Genomic DNA, 21683 nt, shown 5'->3' with positions numbered 1-21683 from the left:
AACTCTTCAAAGTTCTGATGCTTGATGAAATGTAATTTGTTGCTCTTTCCCTAAACACTGCTTAACCTGCCATCCTACTCCAATATTTTCTGAACCAAATTTCCAGCATCTGGAGTATTTTGTTTTGTGAGTTTCTATTACATTTAGATTATGAACCACCTACAGGTTATAAAATTAAATTTATAATTTGTAGTAGAAATAACCTACGGTTTTCCTCCACAGATTTCCCTACTTTGCAGATGTGTACGCATGTTCGAGTAAAAATGAATACTGAATTTGTTGCTTTTACATTGATCAGAATACAAATGTTTAGAGGCTTGGTAGACACAAGATGCTGGAGTAACTCAGCGGGACAGGCAGCATCTCTGGAGAGAAGGAATGGGTGACGTTTTGGGTCAAGACCCTTCTTCAGACCCTGCTTAGAGGCTTGAGTAGGATTGGTCAATGTTTTAGAATGGCCGGCATAACAAAGAAGTGGAACTTCCTTTTGTACTTAGTCTGACACATAATTAAAAACTGTTCCCTGAATTCAAATCTGCTCTGTACATTTGGGCATCTTGGGTCATGATACCAACCTCACTTTTCATCATGTTCCTGTTTTTCACTTTGACCATGCTGGTTTGATCGATCTACCTTACTAAATCTTTCTTTACCAGCTATATTCTACCCTCTGCACTCAAGGACCATCTCTTACCCCTTCAGATGTGTGTTTGGTCCTCCTATCTGCTGTGATCCTTCTTTCCCCTGACCCTCCACAAAACCTGGTCAACTGCTCACTATGCTTGTAGCAGTAACAACCTGCATCCACCTTGTCCCTCTTTACTATGTGTTGGCCTTCCTCCTGATATTCTTTTCACTTTTGCATATTTATTCCTCCCATTTTTAACAGAATACAAGGATAAAGGGTGCTGTGAATTTATCTTTGTAAAACCAACTCCGATTGATACTAGAGCAAGATGCTGTATATAACAAGATATAGTAGAATTGTGAATCCCTGAACTGTGTTGGCCGAAGAAAGATGCTGCTGAGAATAGGTGGTTGGGAGCATTAGATTGTTATGCTAAGAAAGCTGATTGTTAAGCTAAGACAATGCTTTTTGAATAATTTCTTGGACCCCCCCTTGCCCTAACCAGTAAATAAATAGCCAGTAGTTTATTTTTGTTTAATGAGTAAGTTTTTATTGATCAATGCCATGATACTTAAGAGACCAACTGAGTAACATTCCATGGTCTGGATAAAAAGTGGCAGAACTTTGTCAGAAATCTGTTTTTCCTGCTGTATAGAGTCCTGTAAACATTGTAAGTTAACTTCATATTCACATTACTCCATAGAGTTTGAAAAAGCAAAAGATTATTACTGTTTTTTGTTCATTCACATAGCTAGAGGATAGTTTCCATTACTCCAAGCAAAGAATATGTTTACTTTATGGCTTATGGAGAAAAAAAAAGTTTTCTGGTTTTTTTTGGTTTCCTGTACAGAGTATTTACCAAAATACTTGTTCTGAACTGACAGTAAGTATGTTTCTTTTCTTATTCCAGCATCATTGATGGAAATGTTAAAGCAGAATGCTGCCAGTGCATCGTGGCATTATGGTTCTTGCATGCTTTGTCTTTTAAGTGTGGCTTTACCCTAACGTTACATTTCAATGGTAATATCACTTCCTGAAGCATTGTCCAAAATAGATCTTTTAGTTATGGTGCACTATTCTCCAGGGTAAATCAGACTAGTAACATGCTTTGATTCCATATGTATTTAAAGTTATTCAATCTCATTAATTATGGATTCCTACACATTGTGCTACTTTGATTAAATCTCATCTCAATCTACACAGTGTCTTAAAGTAAATAACTCTATCCTACTTGAAAATTATCCACAACTAAATTTCAGCCATGCTACATCTTCTGTAAATTAATCTATCGTCTCTACTCTTATCACATTTCTCCTGTAACAAACACTAAAATGCTACATAGAATGCTCCACCTAAAGACGAACTAGTATTTTGCAGTTTCCAATTTGACATCTTTTGACTATTTTTGTGCTGCGGCTAGCGAAGGAATATATCCTATATGGTTTCTTGACCCTTGTCAACCTGTCCTACATTTAACAATCTATCGAAATTCAATCAGAGCTCCCAATGTTACATTGTCTCTCAGTATCTAATCATGTTTTAACTATTCATTTACCTGTTGGTCCTCCCCAGAATGCATTACTTCAATCTCCAGACTGAATTCTGTTTGCAATTTATTTTTTTATATATATATGCCATTAAGTATCATTAAATATTAAGCCATCATTGATATTTTGCACAAGATACAGGCCAGAAATCTACTGAATCCTGGTCCAAGTAGAAGCCTTGTTATTAAAGCATACTCCATTGCTCTTTTGCTTCCTGGTAGTAAGCCAATTTTGGATCTAACACATCGTGTTACCCTCACTGCCATGTGCTTCAAATTTACTAATTAATCTGACGTGACAAGTCACAGTGAAATTCTTTGCTGGCATACCCAAGGTATGCAATAGTCGCCCCATAAAGGATGCCGACAAAGTTACAAAGTATCTCGTACCTGTTTCACCCCTCGCCCTCCTTCCGGAAATCCCCCTACACCCAGATCCCCATTGTTCTTCCCCCTCCCCTTCCCTGACGGCGGTCCCCCCAAGCCGGGTCACCCAGCTGCAGGCTCTGTCGATGTTCTCTTACCAATTGATACACATTTATCTGGATCTGGCAACTTCACTATTTTTAAAGGTTCTAAGCTGCTGAATAGTTCTTCTGTTTCTAATTTTATATATTTTTCATATTTCATTTTTGATTTCTAATGCATTCTAAATTTTTGTTATTCTCTTCCCCCTTTATGCATTTACATGACATATGCAGGTTCACTTTGTTACTTGCCAGATTCGTATTGTTATACCCTGTGTTTGTCTTTGTATTTCCACATGCTTCAGGCTTTCAGAAGTATCGAGCTCTCCAATCTCATTTGATATATTTGCATTGTCCAACCCTTGTGTCGTGAGTTTTGAGTTCACTTTTGCTAATGCAAAGTTTTATAAAATTGGCAGCACTCAACTTTATGTCTCATCACTCATGTTTTCCAAAATTGTGTGAAATGTAACTGATTTATCACTGCCAAAGCCCTGTCACATTTATCTTTTGCAAGTGCCCAGCTTATGATACGATACGATACGATAGAACTTTATTTATCCCAGGAGGGAAATTGGTCTGCCAACAGTCATAAAATACAACAAGATACATGAAAAACTGACCAAAACTGAACCCTAAAACTGCCAACCTTTCTTGAATTCAATTAAAATATTCTAGTTTTCATGCTATTTCCTTTGCAACTAACATTTTGGATAGATGAAGTTTCCTATTGTCATAATCTTCTATGTACTTCTCAAAAGTTTGCCAACATATTTGCTTTTTTTTTTCCACCCTCTGACAACATTATAAACACAACCCAAGTTTGGAGAGGCAGAATTTTATTAATACTTCAAATGGACATGATGAAGAAAAGATTTGCCTATTATCATGCTTTTCTCAAACCTATTAGCACCGCTTAAGGGATTGTGACCTTTTATTATGATAAATAAGAATATCACCACCATAGTTAAGAGAATGTATCGGGGCAAGTTTGCACTTAAATTGATGTATACAAGTATATCATATCAAGCTTTTATAATCTGAAACAAATTAAACTTTTCAAAATGCTCGCTCATGTCATATTTCTTGCATTTGTATCAGATGTTCATTGTATGAGCTATTTTAAGCTGAAAAGGATGGCAGTTTTAGATAGGGAATTAATTGCTTGCCTTTTTACACTGCCTGTCTCAGTATTTCTAAATTAACGATGCATGCTCTGTATGGCTACATTGCTAATCTTAAATGGGCTGTAACTATGCAGCATTTTGATCAAAGTGATAATGTTTTGTTGGAGCAGCAGAATTATATCGTGTCTCTATTTAGACTTGTTTCAAATCAAAGCATTAAAAGACCCTGCACATTCTCACATGCACACACCCCACATACACACACAGAACTTGGTATTTGTTTTTCAATGTGCCTTCTCTTCTTAAAGTGGTAAAACTTTCCAGAGGAAGTTCCATTGATACTTGGGCCTATCTGAGCTCTTATTCAAGAAATATGTTTCATGAGTTTATTTTCTGCTTATGTATTTATGAAACCACAGTAAGCATTCCAAGAATTTCAACTGCAGTAAATTTCCTGATCCTGTCTACCATCACTGCGAATGCAAGCATTTCTCAGCAATTATTTTAGACAGAAGGGACCTTTGCCTCTCCCATTCTAGCTCGCAATATAAGCACTTGAAATGTGGATTGTCAACTAGAGTGTGTCAGATGCACTCTTTTTTCCAAAGATAGTTAAATGAAGGTGATGTTTAGTTTTCCATGTTAATGTGAGGTACATCATGTCCTTTTTATTTTGGAAGTCGTACCTAAAATTTTAATTGTCCAAAACAACACGTATCCCTAAATCTACAACACCAAAAGACGATTTTCTGGTCTTTTCGCTCATTACTGTTTGAGGGCCCTTGCTCTATCCAAATTCTTACAACTTTCATTGTATTATAAATGTGCCTGCAATTCAAAAATAGTCATGGAACTCCATAGTGACTCTTGGGGTAGTATTTTAATACAAATTTCCATTAGTTTCAGAATTCTTCAGAGATTATGTGTAGAATTCTGAAACTAATAGAAAATTTGTATTAAAATACTACCTTTCACAGCCTCAGATCCTATGGCATGCCACAATTATTTTTGAAGTGCAAGGTGCTGTTGTAAATTGTGTTTAAGTTGTGGATAAAAGGACTAAGTATTTTTATAATTGTGTATGATTAAAATTATCCATTATTTCTTTGAATATTCTTGATTTGTCTAGTTGATTCTCACAAGATGGTGTATTTAAAGGTGAAAAATTATGGAAGAAAATGAACATGCAACTTTTAGACAAACAAAAGGTTTCCCTTGCATCAGGAAAAACAGTTTCCTTGTTTGTTGAAGTAGATCAGTCAGCCTAACCAGTTACTAGGAAAAGGAGACCATTTGTTCTTTTGGGTTTCATCTGTCTTGTTCCTGATGGATTTGGGTCAAAATGGGCTTCAGCTGCATCAATATGAGTACATACTCTTTTTTTAAACCAAGTTAGAACCTGAATTGATTTGCACTGTTTAATGGGTGGTAAAAATATCTGTGGTCATTTGTGTTTAGTTTGAGTATTAATATTCACTGCAAGCTCCTATTAAAACATTAAAATTGTAACGTTTTATAAAATTGGCAGCACTCAACTTTATGACTCATCACTCATGTTCTTTTCCAAAATTGACTGAAATCTAACTGATATATCACCACTGCCAAAGCCCTGTCACATTTATCTCTTGCAAGTGCCCAGCTTATGATACGATACGATCTACAAATTCATTTGATCTTCATTTGGGTCAAAAAGTCATTTTTCCTCAAATGTGTCAGTGGTATATAAACACAATTAAATCAATAATTGTCTGTGTAATGTTCCAGTGGATCCAATAGCAGGTGGGTATATTTGATAAGGCCAACAAATAATCCCCACCCTAATTATACATAAGGTTGTAGATTAACCACCTACTTGAACTACTGCAGTCTTTCTAATGAAGATACTTCCACAATGCTCTTAGATGGGTAGGTTTGTGATTCAAAGTTTTTGGCGACATGTTCTTAGGCTAAGATGGTGTAACTTGGGAAGGAACCTGCAAGTGATGATGTTGCCTTCTCAGGTATAGAGGCAAGTGCATTTTGCAGATGGCACATACTAAGGCCATTGTAGCAATCATGGAGAGTATGATTGTTTAGGGTGTTGCATGGGGAGTTAATTAAGTGGACGGCTTGTCAAGTAAGTTGCTTTGTCCTGGATAGTTTTGAAGCATCCAAGCAAATGTAATGTGTTCCATTGTGCTGTGGAGTTTGGGTGTCAGACATTGAGTCGCTATTAAAGAAATGTCAAGCCTCTAACCTGCCCTTGAGCCAAGGTATTTACGTTGCTAGCCCAGTAGAGTGTCTGCAATAATGATTGACCTCTAACAAACATAACCATCTTCCTTTGTATAAGATATGACTTCCAGATGGTGGAGATGCTGCCTCACAGCTCCGTTCAATCCTGATTTCTGGTGCTGTCTGTGTGGAGTATGCACATTCTCCTTGTGACTTCCTGGCTTTCCTCCAGGAATTTAGGATTCCTCCCATATCCTGAAGATGTATGGAATGGTAGTTTAGATAGTCTCCCTAAAATGAATGGTAGAATCTGGAGTGAGGTGAGGGAAATAAGGGGAGAATAAAATGGGATTAGTCTGAGTGGATGCTTAACAGTTGGCATGTACATGGTAGACCAAAGGTTATGGTTCCATGCTTTATGACCAGCAGAGTATTTGCACCTTGATGCTCATTGATTTCAATTTTACTAGAGCTCCCTGATGTTGCCCTTGGTGAAAGTCTGCCTCAATATTAAAGTCAGTTACTCTCATCTCACCTCTGGAATCCAGCTGTTAAATAAATAATGGAACCAAGGCTGCGATGAGGCCACCTGTTGAAACCAAATTGGGTGTTGAGAACAATCAACACAAAATGCTGAAGTAACTCAACTAGTCAGGCAGAATCTCTGGAGAAAATGAATGGGTGACATTTTGGGTCAGGGCCCTTCTTTAGACTAGTCTGAAAAAGGGTCCCAACACAAAATGTCACCTATCCATTTTCTCCAGAGATGCTGCCTGACTGACTGAGTTACTCCAGCATTTTGTACCTATCTTTGGTATAAACCAGCATCTACAGTTCCTTGTTATTACATTGGATGTTGAGAAGCAAATGAAAGGAAAGCAAGCACCACACTCAACTTCACCTTTATTTTTACATTGCTGATGATTGAGAATATACTTGCCATTATTTAGTTTGATCCATAAAGCAGTTTACATGTGCTTGTGAAATAAGTATGAGCTGTGACAGTAATGCAGGGAAATGAACAATTTGTGTATTCATTCTTTACTTGTATGTGTTTAGCTTTATATCATATTTACATGCTTTGTCATTTTAAAACATTATAAATGTACAGGAAGTAATTTTCTCTTGTGTGTTTAGTGCTGCATGATGAAAGTGATGTGCTAATGGTTGCATGTTGATGTTTTCATTAGAATTTCAGCAGAAATGCTAATGTCCAGTTTAGAAGACCTTTAATTGTACAAAAAAACATTTAAAATATTTGAGACTTCTTTTCGTAGTCACGCAATCTGATGAAGTCAGATTAACCCAAATTATAGTAGTTTCGTCATTTTAAAAAAAACTTTAGCGTACAAGTGGCTGAATCCACAGCCGTCTTACACTGCATTTTAACATGCTTAAAGTATTGAAAGAATGTCGTTTGAATGTTAGCATGGTTTGCTTGACTTTATCCAAATGGCTTAAGATAGTTCATAACTGGAGGTTTCAATATTGATCAATGTTGTGACAAATCTGTGCTATTTCTGTTTTCAATATTCTTTTTTTTTGCCCATAACTTTGCAGATCATTATTTGCATTTATTTTCTCTTCAAATAACGCTTTTTAAGTTTAAGAAAATTACCTGATTTTGCCTGAAATTTTGTTGCATTAATATTTTTTTGGCATTATCTCTCTGCCTAGCGATACGTTTTTGCAAGTCATGAAGTTAGCAATATGAAAGGAAATGAAGAGCTGAAATACATTGCAGGAAATGTATTGTAGATTTTAAGTTAAGTAACTGGCGCATGGTATTTTGGAAAATACAAAGTTGGTATCTTGTTTCCCTTACACAGGGAGGAAAGGAAGACTAAAAAGTCAAAAATACCAAAGCAATTTGAGCCATTTAGTTCTGCTATTGGCAACTTACTATACAGAAAGCCATTTGTCTTGTTCAATTGTGCACTGCAGGAAAAGCTGCAACTGTATAATAAAAAACGGACTTAGAAGAGAAACTTGAAGCTTTTAAGGGTGTATCAAACTGTTGGGGTCATCCAGCTGATGTGTATGCATTTGTCCTTAAAATTTTATCTTGTTCTGAATGCACAGTAGGATTCTAGTTAATTGTTTTTACTCACAGTGTTTGATGAATTAAACCTGCTGCATACAAAAGACAAATTTAGTTAGAAGTCAATTAGTAGTGTCGTAAATAGTGAAAAGGATTGTCTAGGGTTGTAGCAAGATATGGATCAGAAGGGAAGGTGAGGAGAATAATGGCAGGTGGAATTTAATCCTGATCTGCATTTTGGGACACCTTTCAAGGGTAGAGTATGCACATTAATGATAGTACCCATGTTGATGAATACATGGACGTGGGGGGCCAGTTGATAAATCCCTGAAATCCCTCCACAGGTGGAGAGCTTGGTGAAAAAAGCATGTGAGATGCTTGCCTTCAATGGCTATAAGGTAGAATATATGAGCTCTGATATCACATTACAACTTTGTAAAACATTGGCTAGGTCACACTTGGAGTACTATGTGCAGTTCTGGTCACCATACTATAGGAAGGATCTATTGCGCGGGGAGGGTGTGCAGATGAGATTCATCAGGATCATACCTGGATTGGAGCATTTATAAGGAGAGATATGACAGGCTCAATGTTTTATTTTACTTTTTGATTATTTTCCGTATCTGTCCATGATCTAAATAAATGACCATTAAGTCTCCTTGGGCTTCCACTACTATCTAATATGTGGAGAATGTGACATATTCAGAATATGTTGATGTGATTTTTTTTTTAAAGGGTAATAATGCCGTGGTTAGAATATGTAATAGTAGGCTACTCTTACAGTGTTGATTTGAATGGACTGGATATACTTTTTTTCACTTTATAGAATATGGATGGCAAAGCTTCCTGTACAATTTCTACATGTTATGCCATGTAGGGTTATTTATGCAGAGGTTTATGCAGACGTTCAAATAAAATTATGCTTTGCTACACAACAATCAGACATTGACTGTGCCTGTTATTTGGCTCAAATATCCTAGACGTAACTGCTTCCATACCACTCGAAGTAATAATGTTATTGCCGTTTTCTTTGCGGTGGCACTTTGGAAGCTCAAATAAAGAGTATCTGAAATAAGTAAGCTTAAGGGCAAAAGTTAATGTGCACCAGGTACAATTTAGTTCTCACTTTAACATCCAATTTTCTGCCCTTATGTGCTGTACACTATAAGGTCTTATATCTTTGCCGATAATCAGGATCATCTGTCTAAACCTGTCATGCTTTAGTTACAGTAATGCTGCTCTACTATAACTGTAGCACAATATTTGTATAGCAATTCCCATTTTAAGTGTAGATTTTGGAATTTATCGCTGGCTATAAATATACAAATGTAAAACTTCATAAAATAAGAGTTGCCTAGAAATACTCTGGCTGTCAAAATTTGAGCATACTTTGTAAAATATCACACATCAATATAATAAGCAGCCTTTAAGCATACTTTGAAAAATATCAGCTTGTAAAGGCTTTAATATTAACAATTTTGCATTTAGAGTACGTCATTTAAAATTCTACCGAGGCTTTGTTAATCTGAAGATGTTTTTTGATTTATCATTATTTGAGATATCACATTGATTCACAACTTTTGCTTGAGAACAGAAAGTCATCAAGTAAGAAGGAAGTATGTTGAAGATTAATAATGAATACTCAGTTGATGTAATTTAGCCAGATTTTCAAAAGATTTTTAAGGCATGAACAAGGTCAGAGAATGCAGTGTCAGGAAACAAGAAGCAAAATGGATTGCTAAAGCTGTTTTCAGAATAGCAGAGAATGGGAGTAAAGGACTAGCTATTCACAGAGGAATTGAATTGAATTAAATACTTTATTGTCACAGTGAAATTCTTTGCTTGCATACCCAAGGTATGCAAATAGTTGCCATAAAGGGGAGGAACAATTGATGTTCGTAACTAACTAGCAACTTAGACTTTGAAATCAAGAACTGATTGTTTAATGGAATATCGTAACACAAATATAAATAGAAGGGATTGATTGTAAATTTCCAAAGCAACTCCTCGCGATCTCCCACAGTTAAACTGGCAGCCTGCTCTTAAAAGGCAATGGTGTCTGATTACTGCAGGGAAGTTTCACGTAAATAGGGATTTTTACAGAATGGTTCGGGTTTGAATTTAATAATATGTATGGGAGCTCGATCAAATGTATGGGGTGCCCCTAAGTTGGGCGTTCATAACCTGGGAACAACCTGTAGGAAATCTATGCTGAATCCGCACCAGATCTTGATTGGATCATACGGGGAAAACTTCGTACAGTTTGGGTCACCACATTGTAAAAGGAATATAGAGGTAGCAGTGACCATCACATTAAATGGCCCAATGGAGAATTAAGAAGTTATCCAGAGACTGGCTGGAATGTGGAAATTACAACCACAAGCACTGCTTTAAAAAATAACAAAGATGCATTTAAAGATCAGCTGGTGCATAATACAGGTGGTACTAGAGTTACAATGACTTGGTTGAAGAAACGTGGAAGGGTGCTCAAGTGGAGCATAAATGCTGGCGTGAATTGGTTGGGCCAAAAGGCCTTTTTCTATGTCATACATCCTATATAATTCTGTAATATGCATATTCTGTAATACACAGTCTCATTTCATAGAAAGCTAGTTAACCCATGAGATAACATTAAACCTTGAGATGTAATGAAGGGAAGGGATCTAAGTGCGATAATTACGAGAAGGTCTTGCATATTAGATTGGTCCAAAACATCGGTTTGATCACAGCTGGCGAATTCTGTGAGAATCACACGACAGGGAAGAGGAGAGGGTACAGAAGATATTCACCAGGATGTTGCGTGGATTGGAGTGCTATTATAAGGAGAGATTTGAATGACTACATTTGTTATCCTCTGAGTGGAAGAGGGAGAGCTAACAGAGGTATCCAAAATTGAGGAGAATAGATGGAGTAGGAATCCTTTTCCTATGATGGGATAGTCTAAAATAAGAGGGCAGAACTATAAGGTGAAAGGTGGGAGGGAAATCTGAAAGGGAATTTTTCCAGAGTGGTTGAAGTCTGGATGGTGATGCCTGAGGTGATGGTGATTTAAGAAGTATCGAGACCAGCGTGAATCATCATGACCTAGAAGGCTATGGACGAAATGGGTAAATGGGACTGGTATTGTAGACACAGTAGTGGACAGAAGGGCCTGATTTTCTGCTCTGATTCCATGGCTTTATGGAACTGTGCCTTACAGAAATTTAACTTAATTGGGTTATTGCTTTGTGGGGCATCTTCCAGATCATTTCGATCCAAAGTGCAAAGGCCATTTAATTACTAGTACATAATTTCAGTACAGGAGCTGCTTTAGACTCGCAGTTTACTGCTTGAGGTTTATTATTTTTGCTCCCGTTATAAACTAATGGCCCAAAATTGCATGTTCCTAGCTTTGATCATCTCACGGTTTGTTTATCTGCAGTGGCCTACTTTTAAGAAATTTATGCTTGATTTGGATATTTGGAAAATGACCTAATTTTCTCTGGTACATTTTACAGGTTCCTTTGCAACTGATTGAAAGTGTTGAATGCCGTGAAATGTTCCAGCTTCATTTGACTTGTAAAGATTGCAAAGTTATCAGGTACAAAAAAAAGGGAGAATATTTTATTATTGGTTTTAGGTTTTTCATTTTTTGTTTCCAATTCTACATATCTTAGAGGATTCAGTGATACTTTCAGTTGGGTCTTTATAAAAGCTAGCTGCAAAATTCACACCCCATTCATGTGAAGTATTGAGGTTATTATACCTTTAATTGCTGTAGGAATAGAAGCACTTATATTTTCATCAGTTATTGAGTAGTTTGAGCAGTTCATGCTGAGCTCCACAAGGGCTTCAATGATGGTTGCCCAAATTCTTCTATGACTTGGCTGTCTGCATGGACTGTTCTTGTCCAAAACTTAACTGATGCAGAACCATGTGGGCCTCTTGCTGGCCCATTACTCCTGAAGCAGCGTGGCAATCAAATGGTGCAATCAAATCATAAGAGTAGACCAACTTTTTGAAAGATTATATAAACTTATCCTCATAAAGAGTTTAGAGATAAAGAGCTGTTTGTTTTTCTCCTTTTTAAACAAAATCAATCCAGGTGTCAATTTTCTACCTTTGAACAATGTCAAGAGTGGATAAAGCGTCTAAACAATGTCATACGACCCCCTGCAAAGATAGAAGACCTTTTTGCCTTTGCTTATCATGCTTGGTGTATGGACGTATATGCCAGTGAAAAAGAGCAACATGGAGACTTGTGTCGACCAGGTATTGTTTATATTTTGTTTATTTTCTTCACTTATTTATCTTTAAACTTTGAATCTGAACCGCAAAGGTTTTCTTCAAATAAGAAGGAAGTGCAGATCACGAAACTTTCAAAGACTGACAATCATATTTAAGAACTTGTCTGGCAAGTTTTTACTAGGTCTATAAGAAAATAACTGCAGATGCTGGTACAAATCGAAGGTATTTATTCACAAAATGCTGGAGTAACTCAGCAGGTCAGGCAGCATCTCGGGAGAGAAGGAATGGGTGACGTTTCGGGTCGAGACCCTTCTTCAGACTGATGTCAGAGGGGCGGGACAAAGGAAGGATATAGGTAGAGACAGGAAAACAGAGGGAGATCTGGGAAGGAGGAGGGGAAGGGAGGGACTGAGGAACTATCTAAAGTTGGAGAAGTCGATGTTCCTTACTTTCCCTAAAATTTTGCCAGCATTGATGAGCACAAACTGAGAACACAAATGCATCTGCAACTTAACTACGGTCACATAGAAGCATGGAAAAATAGGTGCAGGGGTGGGCCATTCAGCCCTTCGAGCCAGCACTGCCACTCAATATGATCATGGCTGATCATCTAAAATCAGTACCCCATTCCTGCTTTTTCCCTATATCCCTTGATTCCTTAGAGCTAAATCTAACTTTCTCTTGAAAACATCCAGTGAATTGGCCTCCACTGCCTTCTGTGGCTTAGGATTCTACAGATTCACAACTCTGGGATTTTCCTCATGTTCTAAATGGCATACCCATTATTCTTAATTTCAGAATAATCTGAAATCTCACATTTCAGAAATACACCTCAAATTAAATTATTTTGATTATTTGAAATTACTTATAAAGTACAATTACTTGTGTTGTAACTGTATATTCCCATAATTTACTTATTATCTTTTCAGGTGAGCATGTTGTTTCAAGATTTAAAAATGAAGTGGAGCGAATGTCTTTTGACATGCAAAATGCATGGAGAATCACAAATATCAACAATAAATACAAGTAAGAATTGCGTTACAATGCTTGCTTTTGTGGATGGTACTTGGTCATTCTTAATTTCCTGACCTTCAGTTTTGGCCAGATGAGCATATACATGTATCAAGTATTGAGCTCTCTGGCTCAGTTAGCCTTTGTGTTTTTATATCTTTTAATATTAGTATTAGTACAATGGGAGAAATGCATGCTCCTTTCCAATATGTGTAATTATTAAAGATATCCCTGATTTGAGCTCTGATTGTATTCATAAATGTGGTTAGGAATTTTCTGGTAAATGCAGCAATTTATCCTCCTGCAAATGTGAACATGGCAATCCTGAGCTTGCTGTCCAATCTCTTGTGGCAATAACCTGACTGTCCTTCACCATGGATGTTTTGAAGCCCATAAGTGAAGTGCAAACTGGTTATGTGCAAGAAGGAACTGCAGATGCTGATTTACACCAAAGATAGACACAAAATGCTGGAGTAACTCAGCGGGACAGGCAGCATCTATGGAGAGAAGGAATGGGTGACGTTTCGGATTGAGACCCCTCTTCAGACAGCTGAAGAAGGGACTCGACCCAAAACGTCATCCATTCCTTCTTTCCAGAGATGCTGCCCGTCCCACTGAGTTACTCCAGCATTTTGTGTCTACATTTGGTGCAAACTGGTTACTTCCTTCGTAAGAATCTGACAGCAGAACTTTCTCCAAGTGACCCAGTGAATGATTCATCAACTCATTAATATGAATATAATCTTGTTTTATAATTTCTGTAAGGTTTTGTGATTGTTTAATTTATAACCAGTTTATCAATTATTTAAATGATTTTAATTGTTTTTTTGATGCTTGTATGTCAGAAAAACTGAAATGTTCAAAAGATGATAGCTTTGTCAGACAGCAAAGTTGGGGTAATTTTTGTGCTAGTTGCCAGGTCTTTGTTTTAGCCATGTCGAGCTGTGCATTGTTCTGACTTATCCATATGAATGTGTATAGTGAAATGCTTTAGTCAAGTTTTTCATTACGAGTAATGCAAGTTTTGTTTTCTATTGCCTTTTATTTCTTTAAGTTGTCACTGTTGAATGAAATGACAAGGATTGGGTTAAATAGTATTTTGTTTTGCATTGCAGGTTATGTGCCAGTTACCCACAACAATTACTTGTACCGGCTTGGCTAACTGATAAAGAACTTGAAAGTGTTGGAAGCTTCAGATCATGGAAAAGAATTCCAAGTGTTGTCTACAGGTGAAAAAATGATTCACAAAGACTAAATATCAAGATGCAGTTGTGATGCAAATTCTTTTTGTAGGTAAAATATCAAGTGATAAAACAAATTGCACGGTGGCGCAACGGTAGAGTTGCTGCTTTACAGCGAATGCAGCGCCGGAGACTCAGGTTCGATCCTGACTACGGGTGCTGTACTGTAAGGAGTTTGTACGTTCTCCCCGTGACCTGCGTGGGTTTTCTCCGAGATCTTCGGTTTCCTCCCACACTCCAAAGACGTACAACAGGTATGTAGGTTAATTGACTGGGTAAATGTAAAAATTGTCCCTAGTGTGTGTAGGATAGTGTTAATGTGCGGGGATCGCTGGGCGGCGCGGACTTGGTGGGCCGAAAAGGCCTGTTTCCGCGCTGTATCTGAAATATGAAAAAAAATATATGAAAAAATGGGAATATCCCACTTCCCACTTAGAATGGTTACTCAGATTCCCAGTAACTCAGACAATTCAGCCACTTTTGTTTATGTACCAAGCATAGGATTTCTTTGAAAATAAACAGAGTAAAAATCTTCCATTAGTGATATCCTATGCAAGTCCTTGGGTCCTTGGTGTTGCTGAGAAGCTAGACAATGTTTTTTTGCCCAGAACGAGATTTCCCCTGGGGTCCTTTTAAGCAATAAGATTTATAAAAATTGTAGACAATCATGTAATACTTAAATTGAAAACCAGCACACCGAATGATTTTCACTTTTCTGGTGGGTTGGTTTTCGATTTATTAGGCTGATAAGTTGATACAGGTGCTCCTCAACTTAAGATGGGGGTTACGTTCCGAGAAAACCATCGCAAACCGAAAATATCGGACGTCGAAATGCATTTAATACACCTGATCACAGGCCCGGAACCGAGCTGCAGCTCGCTACAGGTCGCTGCCATTTGCACCATCGCAAAGTTGAAATATCGTAAGCCGAAGCATCATAAGTCAGGGAGCATCTGTACTTCAAGTCTCATTCAACAATGTTGCTGAGTACTTTACAGATCATCTGCAACAATGATATATATTAAGAAATTCAATTCCCAGGTTTGTCTACGAAATTTGTGGGCCTGATGGTTGTTGGGAAGAGGCTTTTATGAAACGAGAGTGTTGCCAGGGTAGTGGGGGTCCTTCATGATGCAGGCTGCTTTTTTGAGGCATCGTCTCCTACAGTGGTGGGGAGGTCAGTATCAGTGATGGACCAGCTGTGTCCACCACTTTTTTTAATCTACTTCATTCCTGGGTGTCCAAACTGCTGTACCAGTTACCATGATGCAACCAGTTAAATAAACATCAACTCTAATTGTTTCCCTGCAGTGTTTTAACGGTGGCCTGGAACTTGCATGTATGGGGTGGTGCTGATCTTTCCATGGTTCTTTGGTGTTCAGATTCCAATATACAGTTACCCAAGAAGTTGATCATTATTGAATCTGCCACCCTTAAAGAAAGCATTATTAACGTAAAGTATTTGATGATTTTTCAGGCATCAGGGTAACGGAGCAGTGATAGCACGCTGCGGTCAGCCTGAGGTTAGCTGGTGGGGTTGGAGGAATGCAGATGATGAGCATCTAATACAGTCTGTTGCAAAAGCTTGTGCCATGGATAACAGTCCGACCAAACACGTCAATGGCAACTGTATACAAGATTTTCCTAATGGCAGTGACCTCTCTGATGGAGAATTTGGTAAGAGATATACTAATTTGTTTTTGCATATTACTGACCATCAGTAATGTAGACTTTGTATTTTTTGTGCATGTCACATAGTTGGTCACTTTGTATTAATTCTAGTGATCTAATGTTGTTGCTAACTAGACTTCATTGTTGTTTTACATGAGATTCTACAATAACTAATACAGCTGGAGTAGAAAATGTATGCAGTCCGCCACATAAACTTTTGATATTGGATGCCAGGTCATATGCAGCCGCCGTAGCTAACAGGGCAAAGGGTGGTGGATGTGAATGCCCGGGTGAGTATCAATGAGAAAATGTAAACAACAGCTTGTTTATTAAAACGTCAACTCATCCCCTTTAATTGCAGCAGGGGCAGACTTAAGTAGATGTGAATGATAAATGGTGTGACTATTTACCTCTAAAACTAGCCACATCGTGTAAAATACTATTTAGTCCTGCTGCCACCTGCCAAAATTTCTCGATAGTCTGGAGTCATCCAGGAACGCAAACATTGTAAATTAGTTTCCAGTTTCCCCAAACCCTCAACTCAATAGAAGCGAGGAATGTGGACGTTTTGTTATTAGGCTGCAGGAATTCATTCAATTTCCTTCTTTAACCGAGTCCACTAGCTCCTCATAATCTACTGTTCTCTCCCATCCCCAACCGTTCAACCCTACCCTCAAATTTTCCACTTTCGCTCTTATCTGTCTTAATATTCCTCTGCATGCTCGCATTTTCATGAAGCTATTTCCTCCTGTCACTGAATTTTAGACCACCTAATTCACTCCTAGACTCCCTGTCACCTGCTATTAATGTTTTCTCTCCTTGCAACACCCCCTCCCATGTAACTGTCTTCAGAAAAGCAACTCTGACTCGCCATTTCTTTGGGCATCCATCCCATCCCATCACCAATCTCCCTTTTCACAAGTGCTGATGCCATCCAAGTCTGTCCCATCTTGCTCTGAACCCTGAATTCTTTCAGTCATCTCTCTCTATTTGCTGCAGTGGGAAACAACGACCTGTGTCACAAATGACATCCCCTTGGCAAAAGAAGTTTGACCAAGGTACAGCTTTCCATTGCCACTCCATTGTCATCTTTGTGGGTGGGTAAAAAGCAGTTTGCCTGTTTATCCAGCCATTGCCAGAGAATCAACTGCTCTCTTCCCATTTCTCACACTATTGCTTATTGTCCCACAAGTTCCCTGTTTGAAGGATGATCCTATCTCTCTGTATTGCCCCTTGGTGACACCATTCAAACACATGATAGTACACCGATCAGCCAAAACATTATGACCACTGACAGGCGAAGTGAATAACATTGATTATCTTGTTACAATGATGGCTGTCAAGGGGTGGGATATATTAGGCAGCAAGTGAACAGTCAGTTTTTGAAGTTGATGTGTTGGATGCAGAAGAAATGGGCAGGATTAAAGACCTGAGCGACTTTGACAAGGGCCAAATTGTTATGGCCAGGCGACTGGGTCAGAGCATCTCTGAAACGGCAAGGCTTGTGGGGTGCTCCCGGTCAGCAGTGGTGAGTACCTACCGACAGTGGCCCGAGGAGGGACAAACCACAAACCGGCCGGCGACAGGATGTTGGGTGCCCAAGGCTCATCGATGCGCGAGGGCAACGAAGGCTATCCCGTCTTGTCCGAACCGACAGAAGGTCTACTGTGGCACAAGTCACAGAAAATATTAATGGTGGTCACGGGAGGAATGTGTCACAATACACAGTGCATCGCACCCTGCTGCGTATGGGGCTGCACACGGAGGACCAACAGCATATTAGGCAGGTGGTCATAATGTTTTGGCTCATCAGGTCATAATGTTTAGGCTGATCGGTGTAGTTCTACCATAATTCTACCTCACTCACGTGTCTCTAAATTGTCACACTGCATTAGCATCCAAAGATGGACATCATAAAATCCTACAGATAAATATAATGAAAAAAATCAATGTTTGACATTGGGCTTTGCAGCAAACTCTGTCTAGCCACTGTCATCATCTATTTCCCTTTCTATAATAAACAGGACCATCAAAATCAGTGATATTTAGATGAGGTTTAAAGCACATCTGTAGCATTAGTAAGACACAAAGAAAATCTCTATTTGAGAAAGACCAGTGTGGAAACAAAATAAATGTGTGCTTATCACACTGAAATACGATATTATAGAAGATTGAAAAGTGTATGAATGTGGGAAACATGAAAGGATAACAGAGAGCATTAAGTTCTTGCTCATTAAAATGTAAGTTAATGCTTGATAACCAGACATTCGTCAGTGTGATAATGAATAGGCTGCCAGTAAAGGAACATACTTAGAATTATTTCAGGAATCAAAATGGACAGATCTTCAAAAATCCTCCAGCCCAATGTAATCCAGTGAGGTGGAAGCCTCAGCTTTACGTCTAAAGAAACTATATATCTTTTGGGAGTATTGTTGATAGCATTAGGCAGAAAAGAAGTGAAAATATTTCTTGGAGACATGAGACCACAGATCCTGGGATCTGGAGCAAAAAACAAGCTGCTGGAGGAATTCAGCAGGTCAGGTGCTTGCTTACAACTAGTGTTGTCTCTTAAGTAAGCTGAAAAAAGTACGTGCAGCTGTTTAAAAAGATGCAAATTGTGATCACACAATGGCTTAACGAAAGTATTGGGGACTGTAAGCTGTACACATTCATCTGTCATACTTTTAACCTACTTTTCATCCTTGTTAATAAATTACATGTGTATGAATCTATGTTTTATGCACCCACAAACTGGCAAATGCATAAACATGTTCCATCTTTAAAAATTGATTTAAATTAGATGGGAAAGGGCATTCTTCCTTTTTTCAAATCATGGGCATTGCAAAGAATTGTTGCCTTTATTAAAATGTAACTTACTATATACTCCGTTATATATCTCTCAGAATATTACCCCAACTGCGAAGTAGTATTCATGGGTATGGCTAATATTCATTCCATTCGGAAGAGTTTCCAGTCACTGAGATTTCTTTGTACTCAGATGCCAGACCCTGGAAAGTAAGTTCTTTTTAATTTTGCTTTGACTTGCTAAAAAAGCTAGGGAATATAAATATATTTATATAAATATTTGTTTGTATCAAAAAGGAAATGCACACAAATTAGTTTTGAGACAAACTAATTAAGTTTTCACGGTAAATCATTGTGAATCTTTTTTGGATATTTATAATGAGAACTCCAATACTTTATCGGCAAGACAACAAGGCGAGATTTGATTACCGTCAACAATTTTGATATAGGACAGTAACATTTAATGTCCTGTTTGTTTGATGTAGTCACATGTACCAATTAATCTGAAATATCTTCCTCAATTGATTTTTAATTAGCAGTTGGTTATCAGCATTAGAAGGTACCAAATGGCTTCAGCATTTGTCCATGCTCTTAAAAGCAGCAGTACTTGTAATCAATGCAGTCGATCGAGACCAGCGACCGGTTTTAGTACACTGCTCTGATGGCTGGGACAGAACACCACAGATAGTGGCTCTATCAAAATTATTGCTGGATCCTTATTACAGAACAATTGAGGTATTTATAAACATTAAGTTTAATAGGAATTTAATATACCAACAAGCTCTAGTAGCAACAAAGCAGCTCTATTAAACTAGCACAATTAACTGTAATGCCCATAGTTTTTTTAGTGTTCAAATATGTGATCAATATTAAACTGTTGAAGTTTAATGCAAACAGACCTGCAATGTTAATGTTGTTTTCTGCAGTGCACATATTGAGAGATCCTTGATTTATGTGGCACCATATTTTACAGGGCTTTCAGGTACTGGTAGAAATAGAATGGCTGGATTTTGGTCATAAATTTGCTGATCGGTGTGGCCATGGTGAAAACTCGGATGATTTTAATGAACGCTGTCCTGTGTTTCTTCAATGGTTGGATTGTGTCCATCAGTTACAGAGACAGTTCCCTTGTTCATTTGAGTTTAACGAAGCATTCCTTGTAAGTAGAATGAATTTTCCATTTAAGATTTACCTAATCTAAACATAATTGGCTATTCATTTATTCCTTGTATTTTCATTACAGGTTAAATTGGTGCAGCATACATATTCTTGCCTTTTTGGAACATTCCTGTGCAACAGTGCAAAGGAGCGTGAAGCAAAACATACTCAGGAAAGAACCTGTTCTGTTTGGTCACTGCTGAGACCTGCCAACAAAGCCTTTAGAAATCTTCTATACACCTCCAAATCTGAAACTGTATGTTTGTTTACATTAGTCTCTGTAGGATGATTGTAGCACAATAGCCATTATCATAGAACTTCCAAGCATTTTTATCAATTTTAATGCAACGTAAATGATTTCTTATATTGAATTATTATTCAACAACATTTTTTAAAAAGCATCATATGGCTTTGCATTAAGGGTAAAATATGGTATGTATTGGATTGCTTGCCTTTTTTTCTGCAAGTTAGTTATTTAATTTGTAACATTTCTGGAAGAGTGGAGTGATTTCTTGAATCACTTCAGACAATAATTCATAGCTACTTGTTGTATTGAATAGTAGGAAATTATTTGGGGAAACATGAATCATTACCTCTATACTCATCACTGACACTTGACAAAGGTTACAATTTTCTTGCCTGAGAATAATGTTGATCAAATGCCTTTTATATCTTCTGTACGGCTATTATTTCACGTTTGGCAGAATACTAAGCATTTTTGCAAAATGTTCATTGGTTTTTACTTATAAATTTTGCTTGTAAATATTTTACATAAAAGAAAATGTGTTTCTACTTGAACATCTAAATTAGGTACTGCATCCTGTGTGCCATGTAAGGAATTTGATGCTTTGGAGTGCAGTGTACATCCCCAATTCATCTCCCTCCACACCTACTGATGACCACTGTGCACCTTATCAAGTTCCAAGGTCCATTCCTGAAGATCAGACATTGGGAAGGTGAGCTTCAAGCAGAGTATTTCAGCGTAGAATATGAGGTCGAAAAAAATGTGATGATAAGATGGGATATATGATAATATCTTACATAATACATTTAGTGTATGTAAATTGGTTTGGTATTTGAAGTAAGTTTGAGTTGTTTATAGATTGACTACTTGGACAATGATCTACAAGGATGTCTTGTTTGTAAAAACTTTTCAAGTTCTTTAAACCATTTTTCAAAACTCAGGTTGACTTTTTGGTTCACAAATAAAGATACATCTTCAACGTTTCAGCACAATAATGGTATAAGATCATAAGTGATGGGCCATTCGGCCCATCATCTACTCTGACATTCAATCTTGGCTGATCTATCCCTCCCTCCTAACCCCATTCTCCTGTCTTCTCCCCATAACCTCTGACACCTGTACTAATCAAGAATCTATCTATCTCTGCCTTAAATATATCCACTGATTTTGCCTCCACAGCCTTCTGTGGCAAAGAATTCCACAGATTCACCACCCTCTGACTACAGAAATTCCTCCTCATCTCCTTCCTAAAAGAACGTCGTTTAATTCTGAGGCTATGACCTCTGGTCCTAGACTCTCCCAC

General features: G+C 37.7%; 1 protein-coding gene across 5 annotated transcripts in view; it reads left to right on the top strand.

Moving 5' to 3' along the window:
* mtmr3 (myotubularin related protein 3) overlaps window positions 1-21683 on the top strand; it is an 80926-nt gene that overhangs the window by 38935 nt on the left and 20308 nt on the right. For all 5 annotated transcript variants that reach the window (XM_078421712.1, XM_078421711.1, XM_078421710.1 and 2 more), the window contains exons 8-18: window positions 11521-11603; window positions 12108-12274; window positions 13180-13276; window positions 14377-14490; window positions 15980-16179; window positions 16332-16463; window positions 19077-19188; window positions 19515-19713; window positions 19952-20137; window positions 20222-20392; window positions 20947-21092. In XM_078421712.1, coding sequence (XP_078277838.1) covers window positions 11521-11603; window positions 12108-12274; window positions 13180-13276; window positions 14377-14490; window positions 15980-16179; window positions 16332-16463; window positions 19077-19188; window positions 19515-19713; window positions 19952-20137; window positions 20222-20392; window positions 20947-21092 — 1607 coding nt within the window. The remainder of the gene's footprint in view (window positions 1-11520; window positions 11604-12107; window positions 12275-13179; window positions 13277-14376; window positions 14491-15979; window positions 16180-16331; window positions 16464-19076; window positions 19189-19514; window positions 19714-19951; window positions 20138-20221; window positions 20393-20946; window positions 21093-21683) is intronic.

Source organism: Rhinoraja longicauda, chromosome 25, assembly GCF_053455715.1.
Source record: "Rhinoraja longicauda isolate Sanriku21f chromosome 25, sRhiLon1.1, whole genome shotgun sequence".
NCBI classification, from domain to species: Eukaryota; Metazoa; Chordata; class Chondrichthyes; order Rajiformes; family Arhynchobatidae; genus Rhinoraja; species Rhinoraja longicauda.
Note: the sequence above shows the minus strand (reverse complement) of the source record. Positions and strands in the feature narration are given on the sequence as shown.